The 24,580-nt window shown below is 35.3% G+C and overlaps 1 protein-coding gene across 6 annotated transcripts in view; it reads right to left on the bottom strand.

The window, feature by feature from the left end:
- Positions 1–793: 793 nt before the first annotated feature.
- The window catches only part of DMXL1 (Dmx like 1), a 74,259-nt gene continuing 50,472 nt past the window's right edge, over positions 794–24,580 (bottom strand). For 2 of the 6 annotated variants that reach the window (XM_041398414.1, XM_041398416.1), the window contains 17 exons: positions 19,746–19,909; positions 18,580–18,719; positions 18,164–18,249; positions 16,129–16,330; positions 14,670–14,787; positions 13,348–13,410; positions 11,436–11,522; positions 10,716–10,837; positions 10,458–10,599; positions 6,748–6,798; positions 6,411–6,471; positions 5,788–5,915; positions 5,521–5,613; positions 4,966–5,057; positions 3,994–4,046; positions 2,677–2,894; positions 794–2,301 (listed from right to left, as the gene is read on the bottom strand). In XM_041398414.1, the coding sequence (XP_041254348.1) occupies positions 2,077–2,301; positions 2,677–2,894; positions 3,994–4,046; positions 4,966–5,057; positions 5,521–5,613; positions 5,788–5,915; positions 6,411–6,471; positions 6,748–6,798; positions 10,458–10,599; positions 10,716–10,837; positions 11,436–11,522; positions 13,348–13,410; positions 14,670–14,787; positions 16,129–16,330; positions 18,164–18,249; positions 18,580–18,719; positions 19,746–19,909 (2,045 nt within the window). In that variant the 3' untranslated portion in view covers positions 794–2,076. Of the gene's footprint in view, positions 2,302–2,676; positions 2,895–3,993; positions 4,047–4,965; positions 5,058–5,520; positions 5,614–5,787; positions 5,916–6,410; positions 6,472–6,747; positions 6,799–10,457; positions 10,600–10,715; positions 10,838–11,435; positions 11,523–13,347; positions 13,411–14,669; positions 14,788–16,128; positions 16,331–16,383; positions 17,359–18,163; positions 18,250–18,579; positions 18,720–19,745; positions 19,910–24,580 lie in introns of those variants that run through there. The other 4 variants (XM_041398415.1, XM_041398417.1, XM_041398418.1 and 1 more) reach the window with 3 other exon arrangements.

Genomic DNA, 24,580 nt, shown 5'->3' with positions numbered 1-24,580 from the left:
TTGTTAGTTCAGTGGGTGTATAAAACTGACGCATGTATATAAAGCAGATACAAAGTCACGGTTTCAGCTGATTCTAAAGCAGCGTGCTACTGTTTATCCCACTGTTTTCCTTCTTCCACAAGAATAAAGAATATTAGAAACTCAGCCACTGAGCAGACAACTCATACTCATTGGGCAAGTCTAGTTTGTAAGGTGGTGTCACTTTTAGTCACTTTTCTGGTCCATCACTGTACTTAAACTGTTTTGAAATCACGTTCAATTTCAATCTCTAAGTGTTAAGGAAGAACAATTACAACTGATTCACTGAACAGCTGTACCACTTTGAAATGCTGTCACATGTTTCTTCATGGCAAAACATTCACATTCTTTTTATTGCACAATTTGAAAATTCAGGTTATGTGCATAAAAACCTTCATAGTGTTTGCACTGCAACTTGCGAAACATACATTTAAAATGACCTTAATACATTTTACAAAATCTTTTTAAACAACTTTATATTCTTAAGATAAAAGCATCCTGAGAATGTTACATAGCTCATTATGCAAGCCCTTCATTTCTGCTATGCTTTATTTATCCCCATAGTTCCTAAATTGACAGGTTTATGTTACAGTTAATGTCTTGGTGCTATATTTCACAAAATATCTTTTAGCAAAAAGTACACCATTGGCATTCAAGTAATCCAGCCTCACATCTAATTTACAAATTAAACCTTTGTCAAACTCTCAAGTAAGGAAAAGTAAACCAAAATACATACAGAAATAGTTTAGCTGAATAACAAAAAAAAAAAAAAAAAATTTTTAGGTAAAAAAAAAAAAAAAAAAAAAAAAAAAAAAAAAAAGTAAAGGCCTTGTGCATTAATAATTTGGTCAAACATCTAAGTTATGCAGTTTAATATTTTGGCAAAAGAAAAAACCCTCTACATCAATCCTTCTCAGTTTGTTTTCTTTCATCTGACACCAGATGTAAACATAAACATCAAGAAAGAAAGACCAACAGTGTAGAAGTACTTTGCTGTTGAACTACTTTTTCTTTTTTAAAAATACTTATGAAAAACAGACAAACAAGCATGTAAGTGCTAAGAATGGACTATCTTTGGGCTAAATAAAAGTCTTACTGGAAAAAAAAGTAAAAATAAATTAGGTTGAGTTTTTCTTTTATTTCCTCTACAGACTTCTAAATAAATAGTCTTTGAAGAAATTCTAGTGCCATACCCCAAAGCAGTATCTTCCTGTATCTTTTCGATCAAGTCTAAGGCTTCACACATAATCTTGACTATATCACTAGGAAGATATCCATTCATATTTATATTTTGTTTTTTTAAAGGGAGTGTTCAGGGTTAAAAATATATTTATTTTTAAAAGGTCAGCCTGCCATCCTGATGGCAGTGATTCAAGCTATAGAACAGAAGACAAGTTACAAGAACATCCTTCAGTTTCTTATACTCTAGATGAGAGGAAGGAGATCAGGCAAGTTAGAGAGGTAAACAGCCTGGATTTCAGGAATGGAGAGAAAAAGTGGCTCATTATATGAACATCTGCATGACCAGGACTATTCATTCCTAGAGACTTTGTTTCTCTTCTGCACATAGGTACACATTTTTATTGTTGGCTGACTAAACAAATTGAGAAGAGAGACAGTTATGGTTGCCACAGTGAGAAAACATTACCTAAGGTTTCCATCAGGACCGACATGCTTTTACAAGGTGGCAAGGTGTTGAATATAAGCAGAGGTCATGCCCAGATGGTACACTCCAGGTGAGAGTGTAATTACCTCAAAAGGAAGTGTAAACTACTTCAGGAACATCTTTATAACTATGTAATTTGGAGTCATATTTAGCTTTTATTTTAGGCCATGATCAAAATCTGAAGGACCTTTTAATCTTTAAGGCATTAGTGCATCAGGGACTAAAAGCTCCAGGTAATTAGGGGGTTGGGGGCAGAAGGAGAGAAAGGAAAAAACCCAAAACATCTTTGTATCATAAGCTATCATTGTGCATCTGCTTTGTGGGTTAGTTCCAGGAAAAATATTTTCAAGGATGGCAGAAGGGGAATGTTATTCACTATTCTGAGAAAAACATTAGATCATAAACTTCACATCATTTTTTAACACATCCTTTAAAGAGCTAAATCTATCAGGCAAGATTCTCATCTTTACTGTTCCATCAGCACCACAGGAGAATATGTGATTTGCTGGTCCTGTTTCAATTTGCATGACTCCTGTCCCAATGTTTCTGAAGAGAGACTGTCGAGCATGCTCATTGATGAAAGTGTGAAGAAGATTAAATGCAGACAGGCTCCATACCTGGAAAAGCATCAAAACATCAGTCTCTTATAACGAAAATTACCATGGTCTTAAAATCATCAACAGTGAATTGTGCATTTATTTTCTGATACTAATTGTAAAAGTAGAATATGTAGCAATCTGTAATGACACATTTATAGAATACTAGTACTCATTTACTATAATAAGCAATATAGAGAGACATTAAGGTATCAGTAATTAAAAGGAGGACTGCATTAAAAAGAGGTAAAGGCTGACATTCCACAATTAAATTCATAAATGTTAAAGTCAGAGTTGAGAACAAATGCAGTATATAGGATATCAGATTGTTCCACACCTGTACAAGATTTTTTCTCAATGTACACAATACCTGTGCTCCCTCCCCCTCATTAATACCTTTATATTGCCTTCAGCAGATCCTGTGACAAAATACTCTTCTGTAGGATCAACAGCAATTGCCTTGACTGGAGAATCATGACTCTGGAGTAACTGTTGCTGCTGCTTTAGGCGAAGATCAATTACACAGGTAAAGCCTTTTCTGCCTCCAGATATCAACAGCTGGTGTTTTGGAGCATATGCTAGCACAGTTGCTCCACTATCATGACAGATAAAAGCTGAAAGCCAAAGGAAAGTAATTAAAATAAAACACTGTACTAACTTGCATTTTCCATCAACCTCTAATAGTTCAAGACAGTAGCAACAGCGACTTTGATGCTGTAATCCAGTTGACCACAACCAGCCCACTTCCTGCAGTACCAATATACATGTAAACCAAGGTTTCCATCAGACATTCTGAAGCTACAGTATTCTCAAATTAAGCAATTAAAATATGTATTAACAGAAAATTATATCCTTCTTTTCCATCCCTGTGTAATCATAAACTATTAATCCTTGACCAGAAACAGATTATTTTAATAATCTGCTATTAAAGTAACAGATTTGTTGTTTTAAGTAATATTTGGTTTTGTAAGTCATATATGGCCATCAGAAATTCTTCCTAAACTATGTGCACAAATATCTTGCAAGTTTTCACTGGTCATTTTACTGCTAATTTACTACTTCTTACATTTATTTGGAAATATTTGCTCCCCTATACGAGTGGGAAAACAGAATGAAAATTACAATTATCAGAACGCAGCTTGGTATACTGTACTTACAGTTCAAAGGGCCTATGAATTTGCATTTAGACATTCCATATGTCTCTTACATACACTTAGGCATTCACCATACTTTAAGTACAAGGAGTTCACAACTCTCTGATCTCAATTCCATATTTCAGATATTGAAATACATTTCTTGTATTACTTGCAACAAAGCATTAGTAATAAAACTAATGAAACAGAGCTAAATACTTTTTGCACCCCCAAATCCTACTTCAGAGGACTAACTGTTCTGAAGCAGAAGCTGCCCAGAGCCTTTTGAAAAAGAACAGAAATGTATGGTTTGCATTTGTGGTACAAGGACAGAAGGCATGCAAAGGAAGGTGCTCATGTCCGTGCACCAATTGTGCACATAGAACACCAAGCAATTTCTCAAGAAATGCTTTTATTATATTATCTCTGGTTTTATACTCCCACTGGTGCACTCACACAGAACAGTGAAAGATGTTTTACTGCCCATGTTTAAATTACTTCCCACAATAACTCTTCCATAGACTCACAAACACACTTTTTATACTATGGTCAAACATTTTGTCTGTTGTATTTTACTTACCATGCACCAAGCTGTTTGTAGGAGAAACCAGAGTGTCCCAAAGACAAATATTTCTGTAGGAAAAAAAAAGTTTAATTCAGCAACAGATGTTCTAAGGTATTTTTAACTCTTGAAAAGTCATCTGTACCTTAAAAAGGCTGTTTCAGGCATAAAGCACTGTAAATGGACTCTCAATGATTGATGTCTGAGCAGAACCCAAATTACTTCCAAAGTTTATCATACACTGCAAGAAGATGCCTTCTACATAATTATTCTACAACTGGCTATTTCCATAAAGCATTTATGTTAACAATCTTTTGTAGCTTAATTCAAAGGAATGTTACCAGGTTTTGATGTTTTTTGATCAATACTTACTTATGAAGAAAAATGAGAAATTAAGAGCTATGCAAATTCCCTAGAGCTATAAAAATAATTTATGACAGGTTCACGTGCGTAGAACAGAATAGAATAGTTCAGCTGGAAGGGGCCTAGAAGTATCATGTAATCACCCATCTGACACCTTCAGGGCTGACCAGAAGTTAAAGCATGTCATTAAGGGCACTGTCCAAATGCCTCAGACTCTGACAGGCTTCGGGGACTGACCTCAAGGAAGGCTGTTCCAATGTCTGAACCTCTTGGTAATAAAATGTTTCTTGATGTTCAGTCTCATGTCAGACCTCCCCTGGCACAGCTTTAAATCATTCCCACACAGCCCTCACTGGATTCCTGGCCAAATCACTCAGGACCTCCCTTTCTACTTCTCCTCCTCACAGGGAACATGAGCAGGATATTTGTGCTTCCCCATGAAACCTCCCTTAACAGGCACATTAATTTATCTGCAAACATTGCTTCTGTCCCTCTCCTACCAAGAAAGAAATCAAGCAGAAGTACTCTTACACTGCTTAAGAAGAATCATAAAAAAAATCAAAATGAAGAAAAGGAGAGAAAATATGGCACCACTTCACTTTTATGAATTATCACAATAGATCTTACCTGTTGTCAGAAGAAAATCCTGCTGTAGCTATCAAAGATGATGAACTGATGAAAACAAAGTCATTGGCTGTTTTGTTATGACATTGCCATGTCTGAAAAATTGCAGTTAGAAATTATTAATTTAAAAGGAATCTGTTTTGTGCAAGCAGGCAATATTAACTTCCTTGAGAAGAAAAGGTGTTTCATAAGAAATTTAAAGAACATAGGATACAAAGGTATTGGTATGCCTTGTAAGACTCTTAATTTTTCATGGAAATATACTCTGCAGCCCTATGCAACTGTTCATCAATTGACAAGTGACAATTATTGACAAGTCTTAATGAACATTAAAGCTATTTCAGATTTCATGTTACATTTTCAACTCTCCACTTAACAAGTATTATTAGAGTGTAAGAAGCTGTCATGCAGACCACAGGATGGCAGCAATACATAACCAGTATTAATCAAGATTAAGTTAACATCACAATCCTTGCCCCCTTCTAGCTATTCTTAAGGGAGAAAGAAGTTAGGGAACACAATGCAAATTTATGGAAACTAGTTTATTATTCAGCTTACCAAATATGGCTTAGGTGAAGTTCCAGTAAGTGGACAACATTTCCAATTTGTCTGATATAAACTTATATATCCATCAGCATCAACAATTCCAAACTGAAAGAAAATATGCAGTAATAGTAAATATATAAGTAAGTATTGCAGAGAAAACATCCACAATTTTGAGAAAACATATTAAACTAGAAGCATGTGATGTTTCTGCTAATTTGCAATTATATTGGGGGAGGGGAGAAGAGAAGAGAAAGCATACAGAAGCATTTTCTCAGTTACCTTATTTCCTTGGTAATTGAATCGCATTCGAGTTACCCTTGAGTTGCCACCAGATCGAAAACACGTGATCTGCTGTGCATGACCCCATTCAAACATTCTTACACTTCCATCTTGAGCACCCGTCAGATCTGCAACAGAAAGTATTGACATGACCTTTCACAAGTGTTGCAGCTTTTATAATTTCAGGAAAACTCATGCTATCTCAAAATAACCAGTGCTAAAATTGAGCCATAGTATCTGTCTTGGTGTAGGAGCAGAATGTACTACTGCAATTCAAAGTCGTGTTACTCATCGTGTTTGATGAAGATTTGTATTTAGATGCTCACGAAATATGAAGCTATTTACTTGGAGATAATAACACATTTTTCCCTACTATTTTTCATTTTAGTAAAAAATAAGAGAGAATACAGTACTTTTTGCTGTTTCTAAAGGTTATTCTACATCCCCCAATATTGTTTTTTAAAATGAAAAATAGGTTCAGTAAGTATGGCTTATAAAGAACTTTCAAAACATATAACAGATTGTTGTTCTAGTATAAAATAGCAACACACTAAGAAACAGATGAGTAATAAATATATAATCTTTCTATAACCTTTCTGGTTTTTATAAGAATCTGAACTCACAATATGGCAGTGTTGGATGAGAAGCCATTCTTCTGACATTATTAATAGCTTTCTTGAGCATCTGTTCAACACACAAAAAATAGAAAAAAATTAAACAGTATTACTGAACCAAAAGTTATCAAACTAGAGAATAATTAGTGATTGCAGAGAGTTGTTTCCTGCCAAAATTCCTACAAAAACAAGTACTGGGTTTAGAGATTCAGATAGAAGTTTGTGTCTTCCAAGACTAGTGTAGATGTTAGCACTTTTGCAGCTTTATACATCTAGATAAATATTAAACTTTTGCTTCAGAAATGTATGGATCCAAATATAAACACTCCTTAGACTGCAGTCTTACCTCTTTTCTTGCCAATTCCTTTCTGATTCCATTAAATTTATTGGAATATTCCTGAATATTGTAAGATAAGCAAGAGAAAGGCAGAAGCATGTAAAGAAAGAGGTAAACAAACTTTAACATAAATAGAAAGTAGGAAGGAATATATCTATTTTCAAGTCTAGTTAACTTATTGCCATTGATTGAAAAGTGGCTCTTTATGACCATCCAGAATAAGCAATATACTGTGTAACTGGTATAAACTAAGTAAATAAATAAAAAATTCTTCAAATGTATTTATAATTTTGCAAATACAAATCCAATGAATTTTCAGTAGCATGTTTGTTCCTAAATTCCAAAATTTGCTTTGAGATAGACATATCATCCAGATTTTTGTTTTCTCTTATTTTATTAATTCCCACTGGGAAGAAGTCAATGTGCAAAGAGGATTGGAGACATCAGACAATTACATTTAACCCCCATGTATTTATATTACATGTTCAACACACAAAAGGAAAAAAAAAGGATTTTTCTATCAAGGAAATACATCTGTGCCTGTTTTGTCTCTTCCCTTCTTTTCTTTCTATTAATGTATGTTAAAGTCAGGTTTTCAGTCTTTTACTCTCCAGTAGCTCTCAAAAGTATCTGACTTTTTTGAGGACCCTCTTTCCTCAGAGAATTGTTGGATTTGGTTTGATCATACACCTATTATTTACCGCAACATTTGAGAAGGGAAAAATACATATTTATGGCAGGTGTTAATTTCAAATGAGAACACATATGAAATTTTGCTGCCAGGGCACTCATCTTCAACACAGCAGCTTATTGCTTACCATCCACCAACAGCAAGCTGGCACTGAACCACTTTCAGAGAAACACTTAGGTCAGAAAAGACCTTTAACATCACCGAATCCAACTGTGACTTTCAACTGCTGTAATTTTGTATAGTATTTTAACACTGCTTTGTCATGGGGTAGTAGACAGTGATGAGGTATTTCAATTATGCCATTCTCCCCTGGCCTGCAATCATATCAGGGTGTCAACTGGAGGGAGGCAGGAATTACAAATTTTCTTGTGCTTTATATTCCTAAATACGACAAATATAGTTTAAAAGAAATATGCTCTAAATTATCAGTTTGCAAACAAAAATGAGGAAAAAGACTCAAAAAGGGAAATAATTTACTTTCTTGTAAAAATTTCCCTGGGTTTGGGTCTGTGGAATAACCACAATCCTCTTAATTACATTTTGGAAGCAGATTTAGATCTTTCAATTCTCAAAGTTTTACCACTGTTGAAGTGTCCCTCAGTTCATTCCAAAACACTTTCTAAACACAAAATATATGATCGTGAAATATGTATTTCCTTTTCTTCTTCTCTAAGTATTTTAAATATCAACGAAATAGCCAAATGCTTTGGTAAAATTATATATACATTTTAAAATTCTTCAAACATTTACAGAATGGTATGTCCACTTATAATTGCAACACTTTGCTTTCTAAACTCACAACTTATCTTCTGAAAATGAAAATGGAAGAACAATAATTCATGTCCAGTCTATTTCTTCACTAAAATGAAGGGCTGTATTGAGTTTTACAGCTACTAACTTTTACCCAGAAGTTAATGGAAGTCATCTTCCTCCATTGAACAGAAAAGCACACATCATGCTGGATTATGCTTTGGAAAAATGTAAATTTACAGAAATGTGCCTTTGAAGGACTACACTAACGGAAGTCTTTGGTACAGTTTGTCCAATTTAGAAGAGAAGTACAATTATGAAATGCAAATACTTCCATTATGAATGTAACTGACATTTGACACTGCTAGCCCTCAGTTTGCCCTTAGAACAGCTGATGGCTAGAACACTGCTTGTTTTGCTACACAGTTGGGTGCTTTATGCTTCAATTAAGACTGAAAAATAAAAATGAACTTTAACTCCACCCCACCCACCGTTAAACTGTTAAATATTGGTGTCAGTCACATTGACTTGTATGACAAGCTGTTGGTAACACTGCCTGAGTTTCAGGTACATACTATTCCCTTCAGTACCCTCTTACAAACATCTCCTGTAAGACCTGTGTAAACAAACTGTGCTGAAGTATTTGACCTTCCTTACTTACCTTGTATGAGCTGTGTAACAGGGAACAGTGAAGAGTGACAGAAAAACCTTACAGCTAATACAGCTTTAACTGCCTGAGTGTCCCTTGTTGATGAAAGTGAAGCAAAAACAATGAGATTGAAAAGCCAGTAATGGTACCAAACAGTGGGCTACAACTACTAAATGGGCTGCACACCATGGAAAAGCAAGGATGACATCAAGAATCAGCAGTATCTGAAGGAACAAAGTAGGATATAGCAGCAAAAGAAAGGTCTTAGTGAAGATGCTTTTCTTCCAGGTTTCAGTTCTTCCACAGCAACATTATTTCCTCCCGAGATTCCCTATTTTTTCCTTGATCTACTTTGTCCTTCATTAGGTACCTCTGTCTTCCCTCCCTATTGGGAAGGAGCTGCTCTGTTCTGTGGTGGGTTGTCAGCCACAGTCAAACAATATGCCAGACAAAATTTAGGTCCAAAGTTTAACAGCAAAAACATTCAACACAAGCATAGACAAATATATTTAGGAAGAAAGCTTTACAGCATGCAAAATAAAAGGCCATGTAAATACCATTTGCATTAATATATTACACAATTACTTAAGAGACCTGACTGTAATAGCAGAGCTGCAACACTGCCACCTAGGATCAGTAGTTCCTAAAGTGAAGGCAGAGGTGTAGGTACTGGCACAATACCCATTCCTATATGTGGAAAACATTATCAATCTTATAATGCTTATTCCTTATTTACTCCTCCTATTCATCAGCTATTTGCAAGTCAACAACAACAGCAATTAACATATGGTTACTTAATTTTGCCACCAGTTATAAACTTGCTTTGAATTGTTACATGACACAGTGAAGTCTCAAGACTTGGTATTTGGTAATAACACATTTGGTTATTTATGAAAACTCCGCTTTCTGCACTCCATGTGCAGAAGCTCTGAGATACTGGTGTCTTGTATGACCATTTCAGCTCCCTTACGTGTCTCCAAATAAGCATCTCTCAGCCAGCTAATCAACAGATCTGCATCTATGCTCCACAGGAACTAAGATAAGAATGTCAATGGGCAGGCTACAACTATCATCTGATCTGAATTAAATTTAACCTCATAGCCTTTTGCTCACGGCCAAGCTTCATTCCAGACACAAGATCTCTTTCAGAAGCTCAGAATGAAGCTGAAGACTATGCTTAAAATAAAAGCTACCACAAAAAAAAATTCTGTAAACATTTCTATCCAATTCTTATGAATTTATATTCTGAAACCTGCTAAATATATGCTTTTTAAATACACCATTCAGCTTCAATTCATTAAAGAAGAAATTATAGTCCAACTTCTTACCCAAATCCTGATTTGCTTTTAGATGATGCTTTTACAGAAAGCATACATGACTTGACTGAAAGCTTTGCTTGTTTAGTTGTCCCTTAAATTCTGTGTAGTATTTTAACCTATTAAGTGAATTGTTATCAAAAAATCCAGCTTGCCTTGGTTGCACAGGAAGGTTATATTTAGTTATATAAAGGTTCTATATATTTAGGTTATATATTTAGGTTCTACTGCAAAATAGAACAAGCAAGACTGAACAGATAAAAGGACAGAAGTAGATAGAATACATAGAGCTAATCTTTGACAAGAGACTTACCACAGATGCACCCCTGCCAGTTTGTGTACTGCCAAGCCAAGGCATATTGATAGGTGTGCCGGGATTACTGTGAGTATAAGGAGTGCTTCCCTGAACATTTACCAGATCATCACGAGCATGTATAACTAGGAAATCATCAGCCCTAGAAATGAAGAAAACATTTCAAATTAAGATTCTGAACAGCAACAGTAAATACTATGTTTTGTTACTCTGATTTAAGCACAGTCAAGTGTGATACTGAAAACTAAGAACATATACCCTTTATTTTCTATTTCCATATCATCATCAACCCAGGTGTAGATCTGCGTAGCTAAAATGGCAGAAACATCCAATTCTTGAATATCATGACTTGATGCTATTGCAATGCAGTTACGATTTGCCTGAAAAAAATAACATTTTTTCTGATTATGGCACAGCTGCTCACAAAAATATACACTTAATTTACAAACCCCAAACATTTACATCTACAAATTTATGTACATTTATACTTGACATTTCCCTTTCAAAACTTATTTGCATCTGGGATAGTATCACACACTATTTGCATCTTGTACCTCCAAAGCAGCTCAAGTATCTCCTTGCTTTTCTCAGACAATAAGCAACAGGTAACTATATCATAAGGCTTGCAACCAGGCTCCCCTCCTCCAGTTCTGAAGCATTACATGGCTGTACAGAGAAAATATAACTTCCCGTTTGACAGGAGAGGACAAATACTCCTACACACAAGCCTAAAAAAAAATTAGAAGCCACCTCTCCCTTTGATCAATTCTCTGCACAACAGAAAAAAAAAAAAGAAAATTTGTAGTAGAACTGTTCAGGAAAAGGTAATTTTGAAGTGCTTTAGAGAAGGGGCTGGTAAAAGTCGTAGCTGCAAAAACAGCAGGATGGCTGGAAAAGCCTATTTCACTCAGTCACAGTGTGCCTGTCTATCACATGGAAAACACAGCAATTAGGTTACTCTACCTCCTTTACACCCACCTTATTGACTGCAAAAGCAGTAATGATGTCCGACTCTTTATGGATTATTCTTGCCTTGCTACCAGGGTATCCCAAATCTGTTTCTATCTGTATTTAAAAAACACAGCACAGTTAAAGACAAACTTCTGTGCAATACCACTTTTTACTGAAAGTACAGAGACCCAACAATGTTACATGTAAAATTTTTTTTCCCCTTAATTTTAACTCAAAGAAAAGTCAATAAACGTAGCCTGTAACAATTATGCTAAACCTGTTCTGTGTACTAATACAGCTTCCCATTGCCATGTTAAGATTACCACAGCACAGAGAAAATGTAATTTGTCACACAAGGCACAGTACTGCGTTCATTTTCATGTTTTGCAGGGGTGCTGAAAACCAGCAAGGCTACATGCAGCACACATGTTGATTGAACTTCTGAATTTTGATGTTCTGCTCTCAAAAAAGTTTGCTAAGTCTATGACTGCTCTTAGCAAACACCTTTCGCCACTGAAATTGATGAATTTAGTTCAAAAGAAGGTGCAGGCAAGCTCCTGAACAGGAAAATGAATTTGAACTTCATCAGTGCAACTAATCACAATTATTGCAATTATATAAATCTGGAATCCTGTACATGTCAGAACCACAAACCTTTTGCTATCACTTTTTTTTTTCCCATGTGATCTAATGCTGGATTTGAATATTGTCTATAATTTTGTATTTTAAAAACGAAGTCAGGTACATGCCAGCACACAACAAAACTCTAAACTTTACCAGCACTGTAGCAGTCCTTTTCAAAATTAAAAGAACTCAGCACTGAAAGAATTAAATTGATAGGTTACAGACTGTTACAAAATAGTTTTACAGTAAAAACAATAATACCACCAAAATAATGGTGATCTAAGAATTCAAACCTGAGTTACAAATGTAATATTTAATTTAAAAAACCCAAAGAATTATGTCAGAACTATCTCAAGCCTCACATCTTCAAATTCTTAATTTTCTGTGCTTTATAAGATTTAAACAATAATATCTTACTTGGAAAACTGTACAATTTTTCTGTCAAAGAACTGAAAAAGGTCTTTTAAAAGTCTAAAAAAACAGTTGTTACAGACTAAAAAAGATATTCTACTTCTTGAAGTCAAAACAAAATTGATACTTCATTGATTTTATGTATATAACACTGGACAAAACTGCAGTGGCAAACAGATAGAAAACCATGATTTGGGTTTCATGATGAACAAACCTGCATGAAATTATTTTTTCTCCAGCCAGTTGCAATTACCTACTTGCAAATACTGCATTACCATATAATTAATATTAATAAGGTAGCCCAAGCCACAGAGTATTCACATTTCTGTCTTCACACTAGTTTTGTAAAAGAAACGAAAACGGTATTTATTTGAGTATCTAGGCATAGACACTCTAGCTTTTTAGTATGTCACACCAATCTTTCAAGACAGTTGCAAAAATACTGCTATATGTGTTGATTTGTCACTGTCTTTTAAGGTGCAGTGAAAGTTTTCAGTAGCAAACTGGTATCATGCCAACAAACTGCTCAAAGTGCAGCTCACCACCTTCACTTAAAAGCAACTATTATAGCTCATACTGATCAAAGGTTCTGTATGTACTGTCTATCATACTACTACTGAATTTTTGTCACTTGGGCAAATCTCAACTTCAGCTCTTCACTTGGCCAAGCTATAGGAGTTGATAATAGATATTGTTTGTACCTGGTTGATGTAGCTACGATAATGAAGTTTCAGATAAACTCTGAAACAGTTTAACATAATCCCTTGCATTTTTTAAAATTTTTAAGTTTGTTTGCTATGTGAGCAAAGACTTTTTTAAAGTGACCTCAGCACCATTTCAATCAAAAAAAAAAAAATTCATAATTGTGTTAGGTCTAATAAATTTGAGGATTATTACTGTGTACCTTATTGATGACAGGCTCTTCCACCACAGAGTTTTTCATGGTTTCATTGTGCTCCTCTAATGACTTCGCCAAGGAAAGAAACACCACAAAACAAAGCAAAAGATAAGATATAACATGCATGGTATCAAGGAAATCCTCAATTCCTTGTTGTTTATCCCAACACAGGACAACTGAAACACAACAGCATGTCTGCACACACATGGTGCATATTTTATATAGTAAGAATTATTAATAAACTCTAAGCTCTGTTTTCAGTACAGAATACACTGATTTACTTACTGTGTTCTGTAACAGCATCTTGTCCATCCCAAAAGCTAAACTTCTTGAAAAATAAGCAATCTACAATGACATTTTATCAGCAGCAAGATAGAAAATAAAGCCAAATACGCTGCATAAGGCTGTGAGCCTACTTTGAAACATATAAAGCACATCTAAAATTTTCCAAAATACCTGTCCATACAGCATAACATTGCTGTGTTAACATAAGATACGATCAGAAGTGGTGCACTTTTAATGGCAAAAAGGAAAAATTTTCCTTTTAACTGCACTCTGTGGTGAACACAATTGGCCAACATTATCCAAACAAGCTAATATTCTAGTTGTGACAGGACAAAGGTTAGGTCATGCAGAACTCTGCTGTCATGGCTTTACTAGTCATGAATATTCTTTCTCCTGCATATTTAGTTTGTTCACATCTGCTTCTTTCTCCTCCATTTCTGCTATGCTACAGTTTTTCTGTAACACCAGCAATTCTTTCAAAATTAGGAGCAGTGGTAAGTAAGAAAAAGAAGTAAAGTGATAGGAAAAAATCCAAAAGGTCATTACAGAACCAAAATTTAAAAACATTTAACTGCATCTGGACACTGTGACAAATAATCAGGGACAGAAATAGTAATTGCTGCATGAGGACTTATTAAAATTGAATCATAACATGGCAGATCATAAGCAGTGGATAAAAGTCAGGATGACTACGGCAGGGACAAACTAAAACTTCAATACTTTGGCTCATTAGATTACTGGTTTTAATCTTTGAAACGGTCCATTTTGTCCTTCTTTTGAGGCAACTTTTATATTGGTGTTAAAGAAGAGACTGACTGTAGCAACATTGTGCTACTTGTCATTTTACAGTCAAAGTCTGATTATTTTTGTATTTTATGAAACAATGGACAAGAATATTTTTGTATGAAATACTGTAGATTTGAAGTCGTTGACAAGTACATTAACCCTTCATGCACCAGAAGTAAACAAGCCAACCAAGTAACTTAAATAAAAGTTGACAGATTGACCTGCAAAATTTTCTGCATTTTATATACCATACCAACCTCATTTAGGCATCGCTTCTTGGTAAAAATATTTCTGATGAAAGTTTCCTGGACTTCCTCCTGTTTGACCAAGTACTGCCAGAGCCTCTTAACAGACAGTGCAACATGACTGCTAGATCTACAGAACAAAGTTCAATAAGTACATCATGCTCATACTTATAAAACAGTGCAGTATTTTATGTTCTAATCAAACTATCGTCAGAAGAAATGCTGAAGCAAAACTAAAGAGCTATAGAAGTACACTAAAACCAATCTCAAAGCATTTTAATACCCTCTTCCTGAAAAACCCACACATGAGAGGAGGTGCAAAAGGAAGAAGAAACAGAGTATCTAGTATCTTCTCCTTCTATCTTGGGACAAGTGAGAAAATCTCTTTAAGAGATTACACAATGGTAAGAGAAGCGTACAGATTATTTACTAGTCCAGCTCATTCTTTACAATATGAGTAATTTCTGTTAAGTCCTGAAGAGTGATCTTTCACATGGACAATGAATGACTAACACTTCCTGCTAGGAACACATCATCAGCTGTGTAACTTCTCTGAAACATCCATGATTTTTTTTAGTAACAAAATTGGAAGGATTGTAGAAACAGATCAAAATTCAAGTGTTTATGCTTATCCCTAGAAATGGCACGCTCAAGCAAAAATTATACATACCAATTTAGCTGCTATATATAGCTGCTTATGACATGACAAAATCCATCAAACTCTGAATTGCTTTAAATCATAATTTAAAAATAATATCAGAGAGCAGATACATGTAAAACTGTTCCCTTTTAATCAACCTGAGTTACTGAAAGTGTGACCATGATTAAATATTTTACAATAAAAAGCCAGACTTTGTGTATTCTGAAATCCACAAGTGACAGCAACATTAAAAAGGCAGAAATCTATATAAAAATTACACTTTGAGAGACTGAGCACACTTTTTTGTCTGAACATGCAATTACGTTAAGTCATACCTATGCAAATATTATAAATAATAAGTATCCTCTGAATTTAGGTAACAATACTGATAAGACTATGAAGTAATTTTATTACTCTATAATAAATAGAATAAAATTAATAATATAATAAAATTACACTAAAAGTATAATATCATATAATATAAAGTATCTAGTATAAAGAATATAATAAAATTACTCTAAAGGTGAGGCAATTATTTAATTCACTGTCACTAATCCATATATCTCAAGGTGGATGTTTTATTCTTTATTTTCTTGTCAAGCATACTTTTTCCAGGGACACTCAAAATCCATGTTAAGATTAAGTAAAAGAATTTTAAAAAATTAGAAACATTTTTCCTGCTCTTGCTTCAAATCAGAAATGCATGAAATCTGACATGTACCCTTAATTTCACATAGTTATTGAAGTTGCAATCTATCATGTGCACTAACAACCTAATACTTGATTTATATCAAAGATACTACAGTCAGTGTTTACAGAAATTAGACTCACTTGAAAGGAGTGTTTGTAGGCTCGAGTAAACTTTTGTGGCGAAGCAACGCAGGACCAGCAGAGAGAGCATCTTCAGAAGCATGAACTGAAATATAATGTTGAGGAGGCCCCCCATACAGCTCAAGACGTCGGAGAAGAACTTGTTCCCAGCGCTGTAAAGTTTTCAAAACTGCATGGCATATCGGGGAGCTAACTGGAAGCTCTAGAAAGACAAGTAAATAATAATAAAACCCCTCCCCCTTCCTTAACTTTGATAAAGATAATTCCAGCAGGTGAAGGCTGAAGTTTATTTTGAATACCTCCACAAGTAAGATTTGTTCAAACCTCAAGTCGATATTTGCAAGTATAAAAAGATGAACTGCTTAGGGTTATTATTGCTAAAAAAAGGAACAGATTTCTCCAATATTGGAGAGATTATATCATGGAGTGAACCATTATGAAACTGATCCTCCTAGAAGATATCAAGGTATACAGATGATAGGCAGGTAATAAGAGAAAGCTGATGTACCTTCCTAAAGGGCAAATTGTGCCAAACGAATCTATTAGTGGCGTTTTATTGTGAACTGACTGTGCTGGAGGGCAGGGAACGAGCAACTGATGTCATCTACTTTTAACTTCTGTAAAGGCCTCTGATAATGTCCCATACAGCATCTCTGCCACTCCACTGGAGCAAAAAGGATGGACTGTTTGACATCTAAGGAACCGGCTGAATGACATCCCCCAAAGGTGATTCTATGGTTCAACATCCAAATGGAGATCAGTAACAAGAGATGAATGCTGAGATTGGTAATGTTCCATCTCTCCGATAATGACCCAGGCAGGGGTAGTGAGAGGCACCTGCGGGCAGCTGGCAGAGAACACCAGGGTGAGCAGTGCAGCTGAGTTCTTGGAGGGAAGGGATGCCACCTGCAGGGACCTTGGCAGGCCTGAGGAGTGGGGCCATGTGACCCTCACAAGCTTCAGCAAGGATAAGTGCACCTGCACCAGTAGGAAAACTGAGTGATGAACAGACTGGGAGCAGCCCTGTGGAGAAGAACTTAGGGATACCAGTGGATGAGAAATTTGGCATGACTTGGCTCAGACCAGAAAGCCCACTGCATAATGAGCTGCATCAAAAGAACAGCCAGTAGGGTGAGGGAAGGAATTTGGCCCCTCTAATTTGTTCTTGTGATACTTTACCTGGGATGCCATATCCATGTACGAGGACCCCTCTACAGAAATGACAGGGACCTGTAGAAGGCATCCAAAGAAGGGTGACTAAAACAGATCAGAGGGCTGAAACACCTCTCCTGTGAAGAGAGTGAGGCTGAGATCGCTGCAGTTCTTCAGCCTGGATTGGAGAAGCTCCAGGGACATAATACAGCACCCTTTCAATATTTAAAGTAGACTTACAGGAAGAAACAAAGAGACTCTTTACCAAGGCCTGCAGTGACAGGGGAAGGAGTAATGTTTTCACACCAAGCAAGTAGACTTCGATCAGACAAAAGAAAGACATTATTATGATGAGGGCAGTGAGACACTGGAACTGGTTCCCAGAGAGGTTGTGGATGCCCCAGATGTGGGCACTCATGTCAGATGAGGCTTTGAGCAACACCATCTAGTAAAAGATGTCCCTGTCTACAATCGGTGGGCAGGGTTGGACCTAGATGACCTTTAAAGATGCTTTTCAAAACCAAACCACTCTATGAGTATATGAAACAAGAAGCAGGAATGATGTTACTTCAATTACAAAAAAAAAATATAGTGTTTCCACCAGGAAATAAATATTGCAAACATTCTTACATGACTAAGAAGCAAAGAAAACATAAGTATGCGGAGACCTGAGCATTCTTTCTCACCCATTCATCTTGGCCACCCACCATGTCACTTCATAAATATACCTGCTGTATGATAAACAGTATCAGAATATCTTTCCCATATCACTAGAAAACTAAGAACTTTTGAACTAAAAGCTACAACATATGCATATTATTCAACACATTGCTGATTTTAATGTGCTGATTAGGTATGAAGAGACAACTCTGCTGCTTATTACCTGAAAGATCATGTCCAGCCAAAGGGTAGAAAATCTTCAAATTGTGAAGTACCAGCTGAACCATTGCCAATCTCATCAGTGACCAACTAACAAGAAAGCACTAGTAAGTAATTTACTAACAGGAAAATAATTTTCTCACTTATTCAATTCTAGGTTTTAAATTTAGAGCTTCAAATCTTCATTATAAACTACTGAAAACTACAACCATACTTTAGAATATTATAGGTACTTTGAATTAAAAAATCCCTACACCACATTCTCAAAAAATGAAATACATTATTATTGTGAAAAATTAACTACTAAGTCTAGGTAATACATGAAAATATCAAGTAGCTGGTATATTAGCTCAAAAATAAAAAAGCAGAAATGCAAGTCTAGACATGGCAACATACCTTGCATTCTAAAGAGTTATTTACCTGTAAGAATTTGAATTAGAATGCTCTTGGTTATGTGAATTTGATGCAAACGTATCTCCATCATTGTCTTCATCATCTTCATCACTCTCCTGACTCTCTTCTGAATCATATTCCACTCTACTTTGTGATGGAAGAAATGGCTAAAAATTTGGACAAAATTCTGTAAATAACTTCTAGCCAACATCTCATTCTAAATTACCTTTTAAAATTGAATAATTACAATGCTTAAAGCTTTTTTATAAAAAGCAGACATATCATCTTACTCAGTTTAGTAACATTTGGAATTTGTACCTCATGAAAAGCATAATGGTCCATAAGCACTACATACATAAGTTAACACCTAAACTATTTTTTACATTACTGAAAAATTCTCATGCTAAAAATGAAAACACTAACTGTTTTCGAATTCTTATTTTATTTTCATGCCAGATATACAAACCAGATGTGGGACACAGGAGCCTGCCAGAGAGAAGGCAAAACCACTAGGGTGTATTCTCTTCAGTTCTTCCAAGAGCCCAGAGAAATCCTATCCTCTTCCTGATCATATTTATGATGAGCCCATTATCATTGCCTCACTGTGCTATTCAGTATTTGCATTCTTTTTTGTCCTTGCTCATAAAATACACTTACTGTGCCCACTATACACTCACTATATGCTTATCTACATAAGCAAAATAAACTTACTAGTTTATTTTGCTTATGTAGATAACCCTTGATATAGAAACGTGTGTACAACTCCACAGAAGTACGTAACTTTCTAGAAAGAAAGATCAGCCACAATGGACTTAACAAAGCAACATAATATAATTTCCAGTGGGTACCCACATACATTTCACCCAGTTGAAATAGCTGATAAATGCTTCTCACATTTCCTTGTTCCCCTAAATACCTGACCAGTAATTATCTACATATTTGTATGCTGCAATTATAAAAATCAACATGATTTTTCATACCATTATCTGAAAATAAATTAAATGAATAACAACAGTTTTCAAGAAAGCAGTTTCAAAAATATGTATAGGCTCCATTTTAGAAAAAGCTAAATATGAGCAATAAAAACAAGTAGATTCTATCACATCAGTACTAGAATAGTGACTAAGAAGAGAAAAACTACCAATCCAGAAGTGACAGAAGACAATTAACTGTCAAAACAGCAAAAAAATTACCTTTGCAATGAAATAATCCCAGATGCTAAGCTCAGGAGGGATAAATCTTTCTTTGTAAGATGATGATTGTTGGTCTACCAATGGCAATGCAGGCAACTGAGAACTCTCTTTTGGAGAAGTTTTTGATGAACGCCTGTAATGTTTTTGCTGTTTCTCGCCATCATCTATGTGAGAAGAAAATAGAGTATGTTGCTTTAAAGCTTCTGCTCTACCTCCCTATTGTTTTTAATAAACAGACTTGTAATGAAAAGTAAAAATTTTCATCATGACAAGTTTTCAGAAATTTACCTTAGCATTTATGTAACAACTAAACATAGAGAATGTTCATTCTCAAATACATAAAACTAATATATAACTAGAACTCCAGAATGTAATAACTCCCTGCACAAATAATACACCCATAACTGCATGAGAAGATCTCTTCTTACAAAGCTGACAAATATTATTACTCAAGCCAACATTCTTGCAAAACTAAATTACTTGAATAAAAACTACTGAATACTGATTATGTTAGCTTTTAAGACATGCCAGGAGACTTGTTTTTCAGAATATATATTGCAAATACGTAAGCTTGCCATTCCTGCTCCAACTTGTAACTCCATGTGTCCCTCTAGCGGAGATCTGTATTTTTTCCCTAAGTAGTACAATTCTGCTAAATCCACATGCCCTGACAATACATTTCCTCAGCAAATATAAAAGATAACATTTTAACTAACACAATCTCATATACAACTTATTCAACAGGGAATTGCAGTAATACCCTAAATCCTAGGAGCAGAGAGGTCCCCTTTCTTGCCCCAACACTGACTTTTTTCAAACTAAGAAGTGTCAATGGAAAGTTTTACTTCCATTCTTGATTATTACAGTACTGAAGGAAATAGCTCATTCAAGATTTCAGGAATATCTTAACATATTTGTATCCCCTTATACCCTGAAATACCTCTGGATCTTGTTAGGAATCATAACTTCAATACAGCCTTTCTATTAGTAGAGGAGGAATGATACCAATTGTCACTTGTCACCAATTGTCAGTGTTCTGACTCTCCAGAACACATCAGAAGTGAAAGCAACAAGGGAGAAATTATATTTGGAGATTTGCTGACCATCTTTCATAACAAAGAAAATGGGACTTGAATAAATTTCCTACTTGATAGTAGAAGATGGAGCTTGTGTCTGTTTTGTTGTTGTTGTTGTACGGTTGGGGTTTTTTAAAGATTTTTTTATTCTGTCTTCAAATAGATACATGGAGTGTACGCAGATCGGTTTCTACAGTGAAACCCAGGAGTGGGTTCAAGACTTAGGTAAAACAAAGAAAGCTTAAAGATCAAGATAAAAAGCAAGATGATTTTTTGAACATCATTTTGGAGCCCACAAAACTTGGAAATTTAGCTGAGTCCATTTTCTTAAGCAGAGGGCAGTATGGGCTGCCTTAACAGCAGTAGTAAGCATGAGCCAAGAAAGCAATACTATAGGCTTAAAGAGCTCACCTGAGGGACAGATATCTCTATCACTGAGTTCAAGCACCAACATGTTGGGCCAGACCAGTTGCAAGAATGAACTAACAAGAACATCACAAACTAAGAACCACTGAAGCTTCCAAAATTACCTTCTCCTGTTAATTATGCTGAGGATGGCAAAAGAAGAGCCAGCACACCTATCTGTTCCTGGAGTCAACTACCACGAAGTATTTCCTATACCCTTATTTTTTTTTAGTGTTTTATCCACAGGAGACTTTCTGAGTCTTGATAGGTGCCTGAAAGACTATGTCCTTCAAAACTCTTATGGGTATTCCAGTCACTTGAAAACAGAAGGTCTAACACTCTGAACAAAAGAAAAATAGTGGTAATTTACAAACACTTATTTCCATATGTAAGATTTACTTGCTCATAACACAAACTGAGCCAAGGGTACAATTGTAACTCTGGGCTATTAAGATTTAAATACATGGTTTTAAAAAAAAAGCCTTCCAGGATTTCCATACCTCACAATTTTTTATTTGTTTTCTTCTAATGGAAAAATTCTCTGTACTCACTCTAGTTAATGGAATTTATTCATTACTTCTGGTCATTTGTGGACCAGGAATAATGTTATTCCAGGATTCAGAAAGATTTTTGACTACATATGAAGACAAACATTATCATCACAAGCAGCTGAACTACTGTGCTGGCTGAGGCTGGGATAGAGTTAGTTTTCTTCACAAATGGCTATTGTGAGGTTGTGTCTTGGATTTGTGCTGAAAACAGGGTTGATAACACAGAGTTGTTTTTTTTTTATTGGTGAACAGAGCTTTCACAGAGCCAACGCCTTTTCTGCTTTTGCACTCCCACCCTGGCGAGGGAGCTGGGGGTGCCTAAGAGGCTGGGAGGACACACAGCCAGAACAGGTGACCCAGCTGACCAGAAGGATCTTTCAGACCATCTGACACCAAGGTCAGTACATAAAGTGGAGGAAAGGAGGAAGAAGGGGGAGCACATTTAGAGGCATGGTGTTTGTTCCTCCCGAAGTCACCACTGCACATGATAGACCACTGCTCTCCTGGAGCTGGCTGAACACCTGCCAGCTTATGGGAAGCAGTGAATTCATTCCTTGTTTCTCTTTGGCTGTGTGCACAGCTTATGCTATTGAATTGTCTTGATCTGAATGCACAAGTTTTCTTTTTTACCCTTCCCATTTCGTACCTGGTCCTGCCAGTGGGGGAATGAGTAGGTGAGTGGCTGCCTGGAGCTTGGCTGATGGCTGGGATTAAACCACAACACAATTTATATAAACAATCTAATAAAAGATAAAGACATCCCATCTTTCATCTTGAAACAGGAATATCATAACACTATGTGTTGCACTTCTATACTGTATAATTTTTTTTTCTTGTCAGGGATAGTATTTGAAATCCACTTACCTGTACTAAAAGTCAAAACCACAATAACTGCAGTACAATGCATTTTCATTTCATTATTCAAAACTTATCAGTTAAGGCGCATGCACATGCATCACCATGAATTTTTAGCTAATTTTTAGCAACTACTTAAAAGAAATTCACTAGGCATGAAATAAGGAGCAAGGGTTGCATGACACAGAAATGAGCAAGTATAGGCCTGCAGGTTGTTTTTCTAAGCAGAATTCAAAAGGTAAGCTTTATTTTAAAAAAACTTTTTTATTAAGTTTTTACTTTTTTATTAAAAATGTACGTTATTCCTTTCTGTTGGATCACTCTTTGTCTTTTTAAGAATACTGCAAGGTTGGCCATTGGAAAAAATTCAGTATGTAAGGTATATGAAAGAACAACCACCTAAGTTTGACAAACACTACTAATGCAGATTTCTTTTTATACATTGTAAAATAAATTAACTACATTAAAAATGTCATTAAAGTTCTGACTGTCATTTGGGATTTCAAATTACCGATTACACACACATTCAAATTTCTCATCTATTTCTAATTAAAAACAAAACACGTGTTTTGTTTTTTATTTGAAACATTCATCTTTGATCCCATTTTACTTATAAGACAAAAGTAAAATGTATGTTATTTCCCAAGAATATTGGACTATTTCAGACAAGAAAAATCCTTTAATTTCTGTTGGGTCCTAAGACATGCAGTGATAATGAAAAGAACTATTACTTTGCACCTTCCCAGGAAGAACTAAAAAGCAGACTGCTTTCAACTTCCCGTCATTTGCTCTTGCAGCATGGAGTAACTGAATATATGAAATGAAATTAAGGATTTCTAATTGTTAAAACAAAGGTCAAATTCTTCCTCAAGAACCTTTTGGATGATAAAGAACTTACCATCTCTATAGAGACTTAAATTATAAAACAGTTTGCTTAGGTACTTTTAAAGCAAAATATGGTAAATGTGAATCTGAAAAGATTCTACAATAATCAACAACAAGGTTCTTTTTCAGATGATAACTGCCTCTTGGAAAACAAAACATCATGTGCTAGTTCTGTTTGCCAAAATCATTTGCTGCAACTGCAAAAACAAGAAACATGGCTGAAAAGTATAGTGAACTGAAAAGCTTTCAAACTCCTTTGTTCTGATTGTTATGTGACAGAGGTACTAAAACAAGTTTTTCATAAAAAATAATTCCTAATAGAGGTTAGGGATTTATAAGACTACCAGATACGGGGTATTGATTCCTGTTTTTACCATTTGAGCCTAAGAGAAAGATCATATTTACTTAAGTGAAATTTTATATCGAAGCTACTACATGCTCAAATCAACTAAGGCAAAGAGCAGAAAGGGAAATAACATAACTTTACTGACCAATGCTGTACAAGAAGTTATGAGCTCTTAAAAGAAGTTTCAAACTTGGAGATCAACACCCATATTCAAATATGTACTAAAGGATTGGAGGGGAGGCAAAGAAGAGAAGACATGCATAGTCTTGTATTAGAATTATCAGTGTTCAGAATTTTTAGCTTTTGACCTCCATTTGAGAGTGGAAGCATTTCACAAAAATCTAAAAGTAAATGTAAGGGAAAATAGTCTAGTTAAGCATAACAAAATGGTAAGATATATAAAAAAATCTCAATAATATTACAGAATATGGCATAGCTGACTGGAACAAGCATTCCAGTCACTTCTCAGTATTTGCTTCTGGGTGTCAGAAAGAGTAAAGGCACAAAAATATAGCTTATTTTAATCCTAATCCCTCTGCTTCATTGGAGGTCTGTTTTTTTCCCTTTCTTCCCCCACCATTTTTTTCAATAAGACCGAGAAAGGACTTTGGAGAAATACCTTCCTCCCAAATTTGCTTTACATAAACACACATTAAAAACAAGTAATAACCAATGAATCCTAGAATTACATAATTTGAAAGACACTCAGTCCAAATT

Source organism: Onychostruthus taczanowskii, unplaced genomic scaffold, assembly GCF_017590055.1.
Source record: "Onychostruthus taczanowskii isolate IOZ18803 unplaced genomic scaffold, ASM1759005v1 scaffold147, whole genome shotgun sequence".
In the NCBI taxonomy this organism is placed as follows: domain Eukaryota; kingdom Metazoa; phylum Chordata; class Aves; order Passeriformes; family Passeridae; genus Onychostruthus; species Onychostruthus taczanowskii.
The sequence above is the reverse complement of the archived record's forward strand: the minus strand, read 5'-3'. Positions and strand labels throughout refer to the sequence as shown.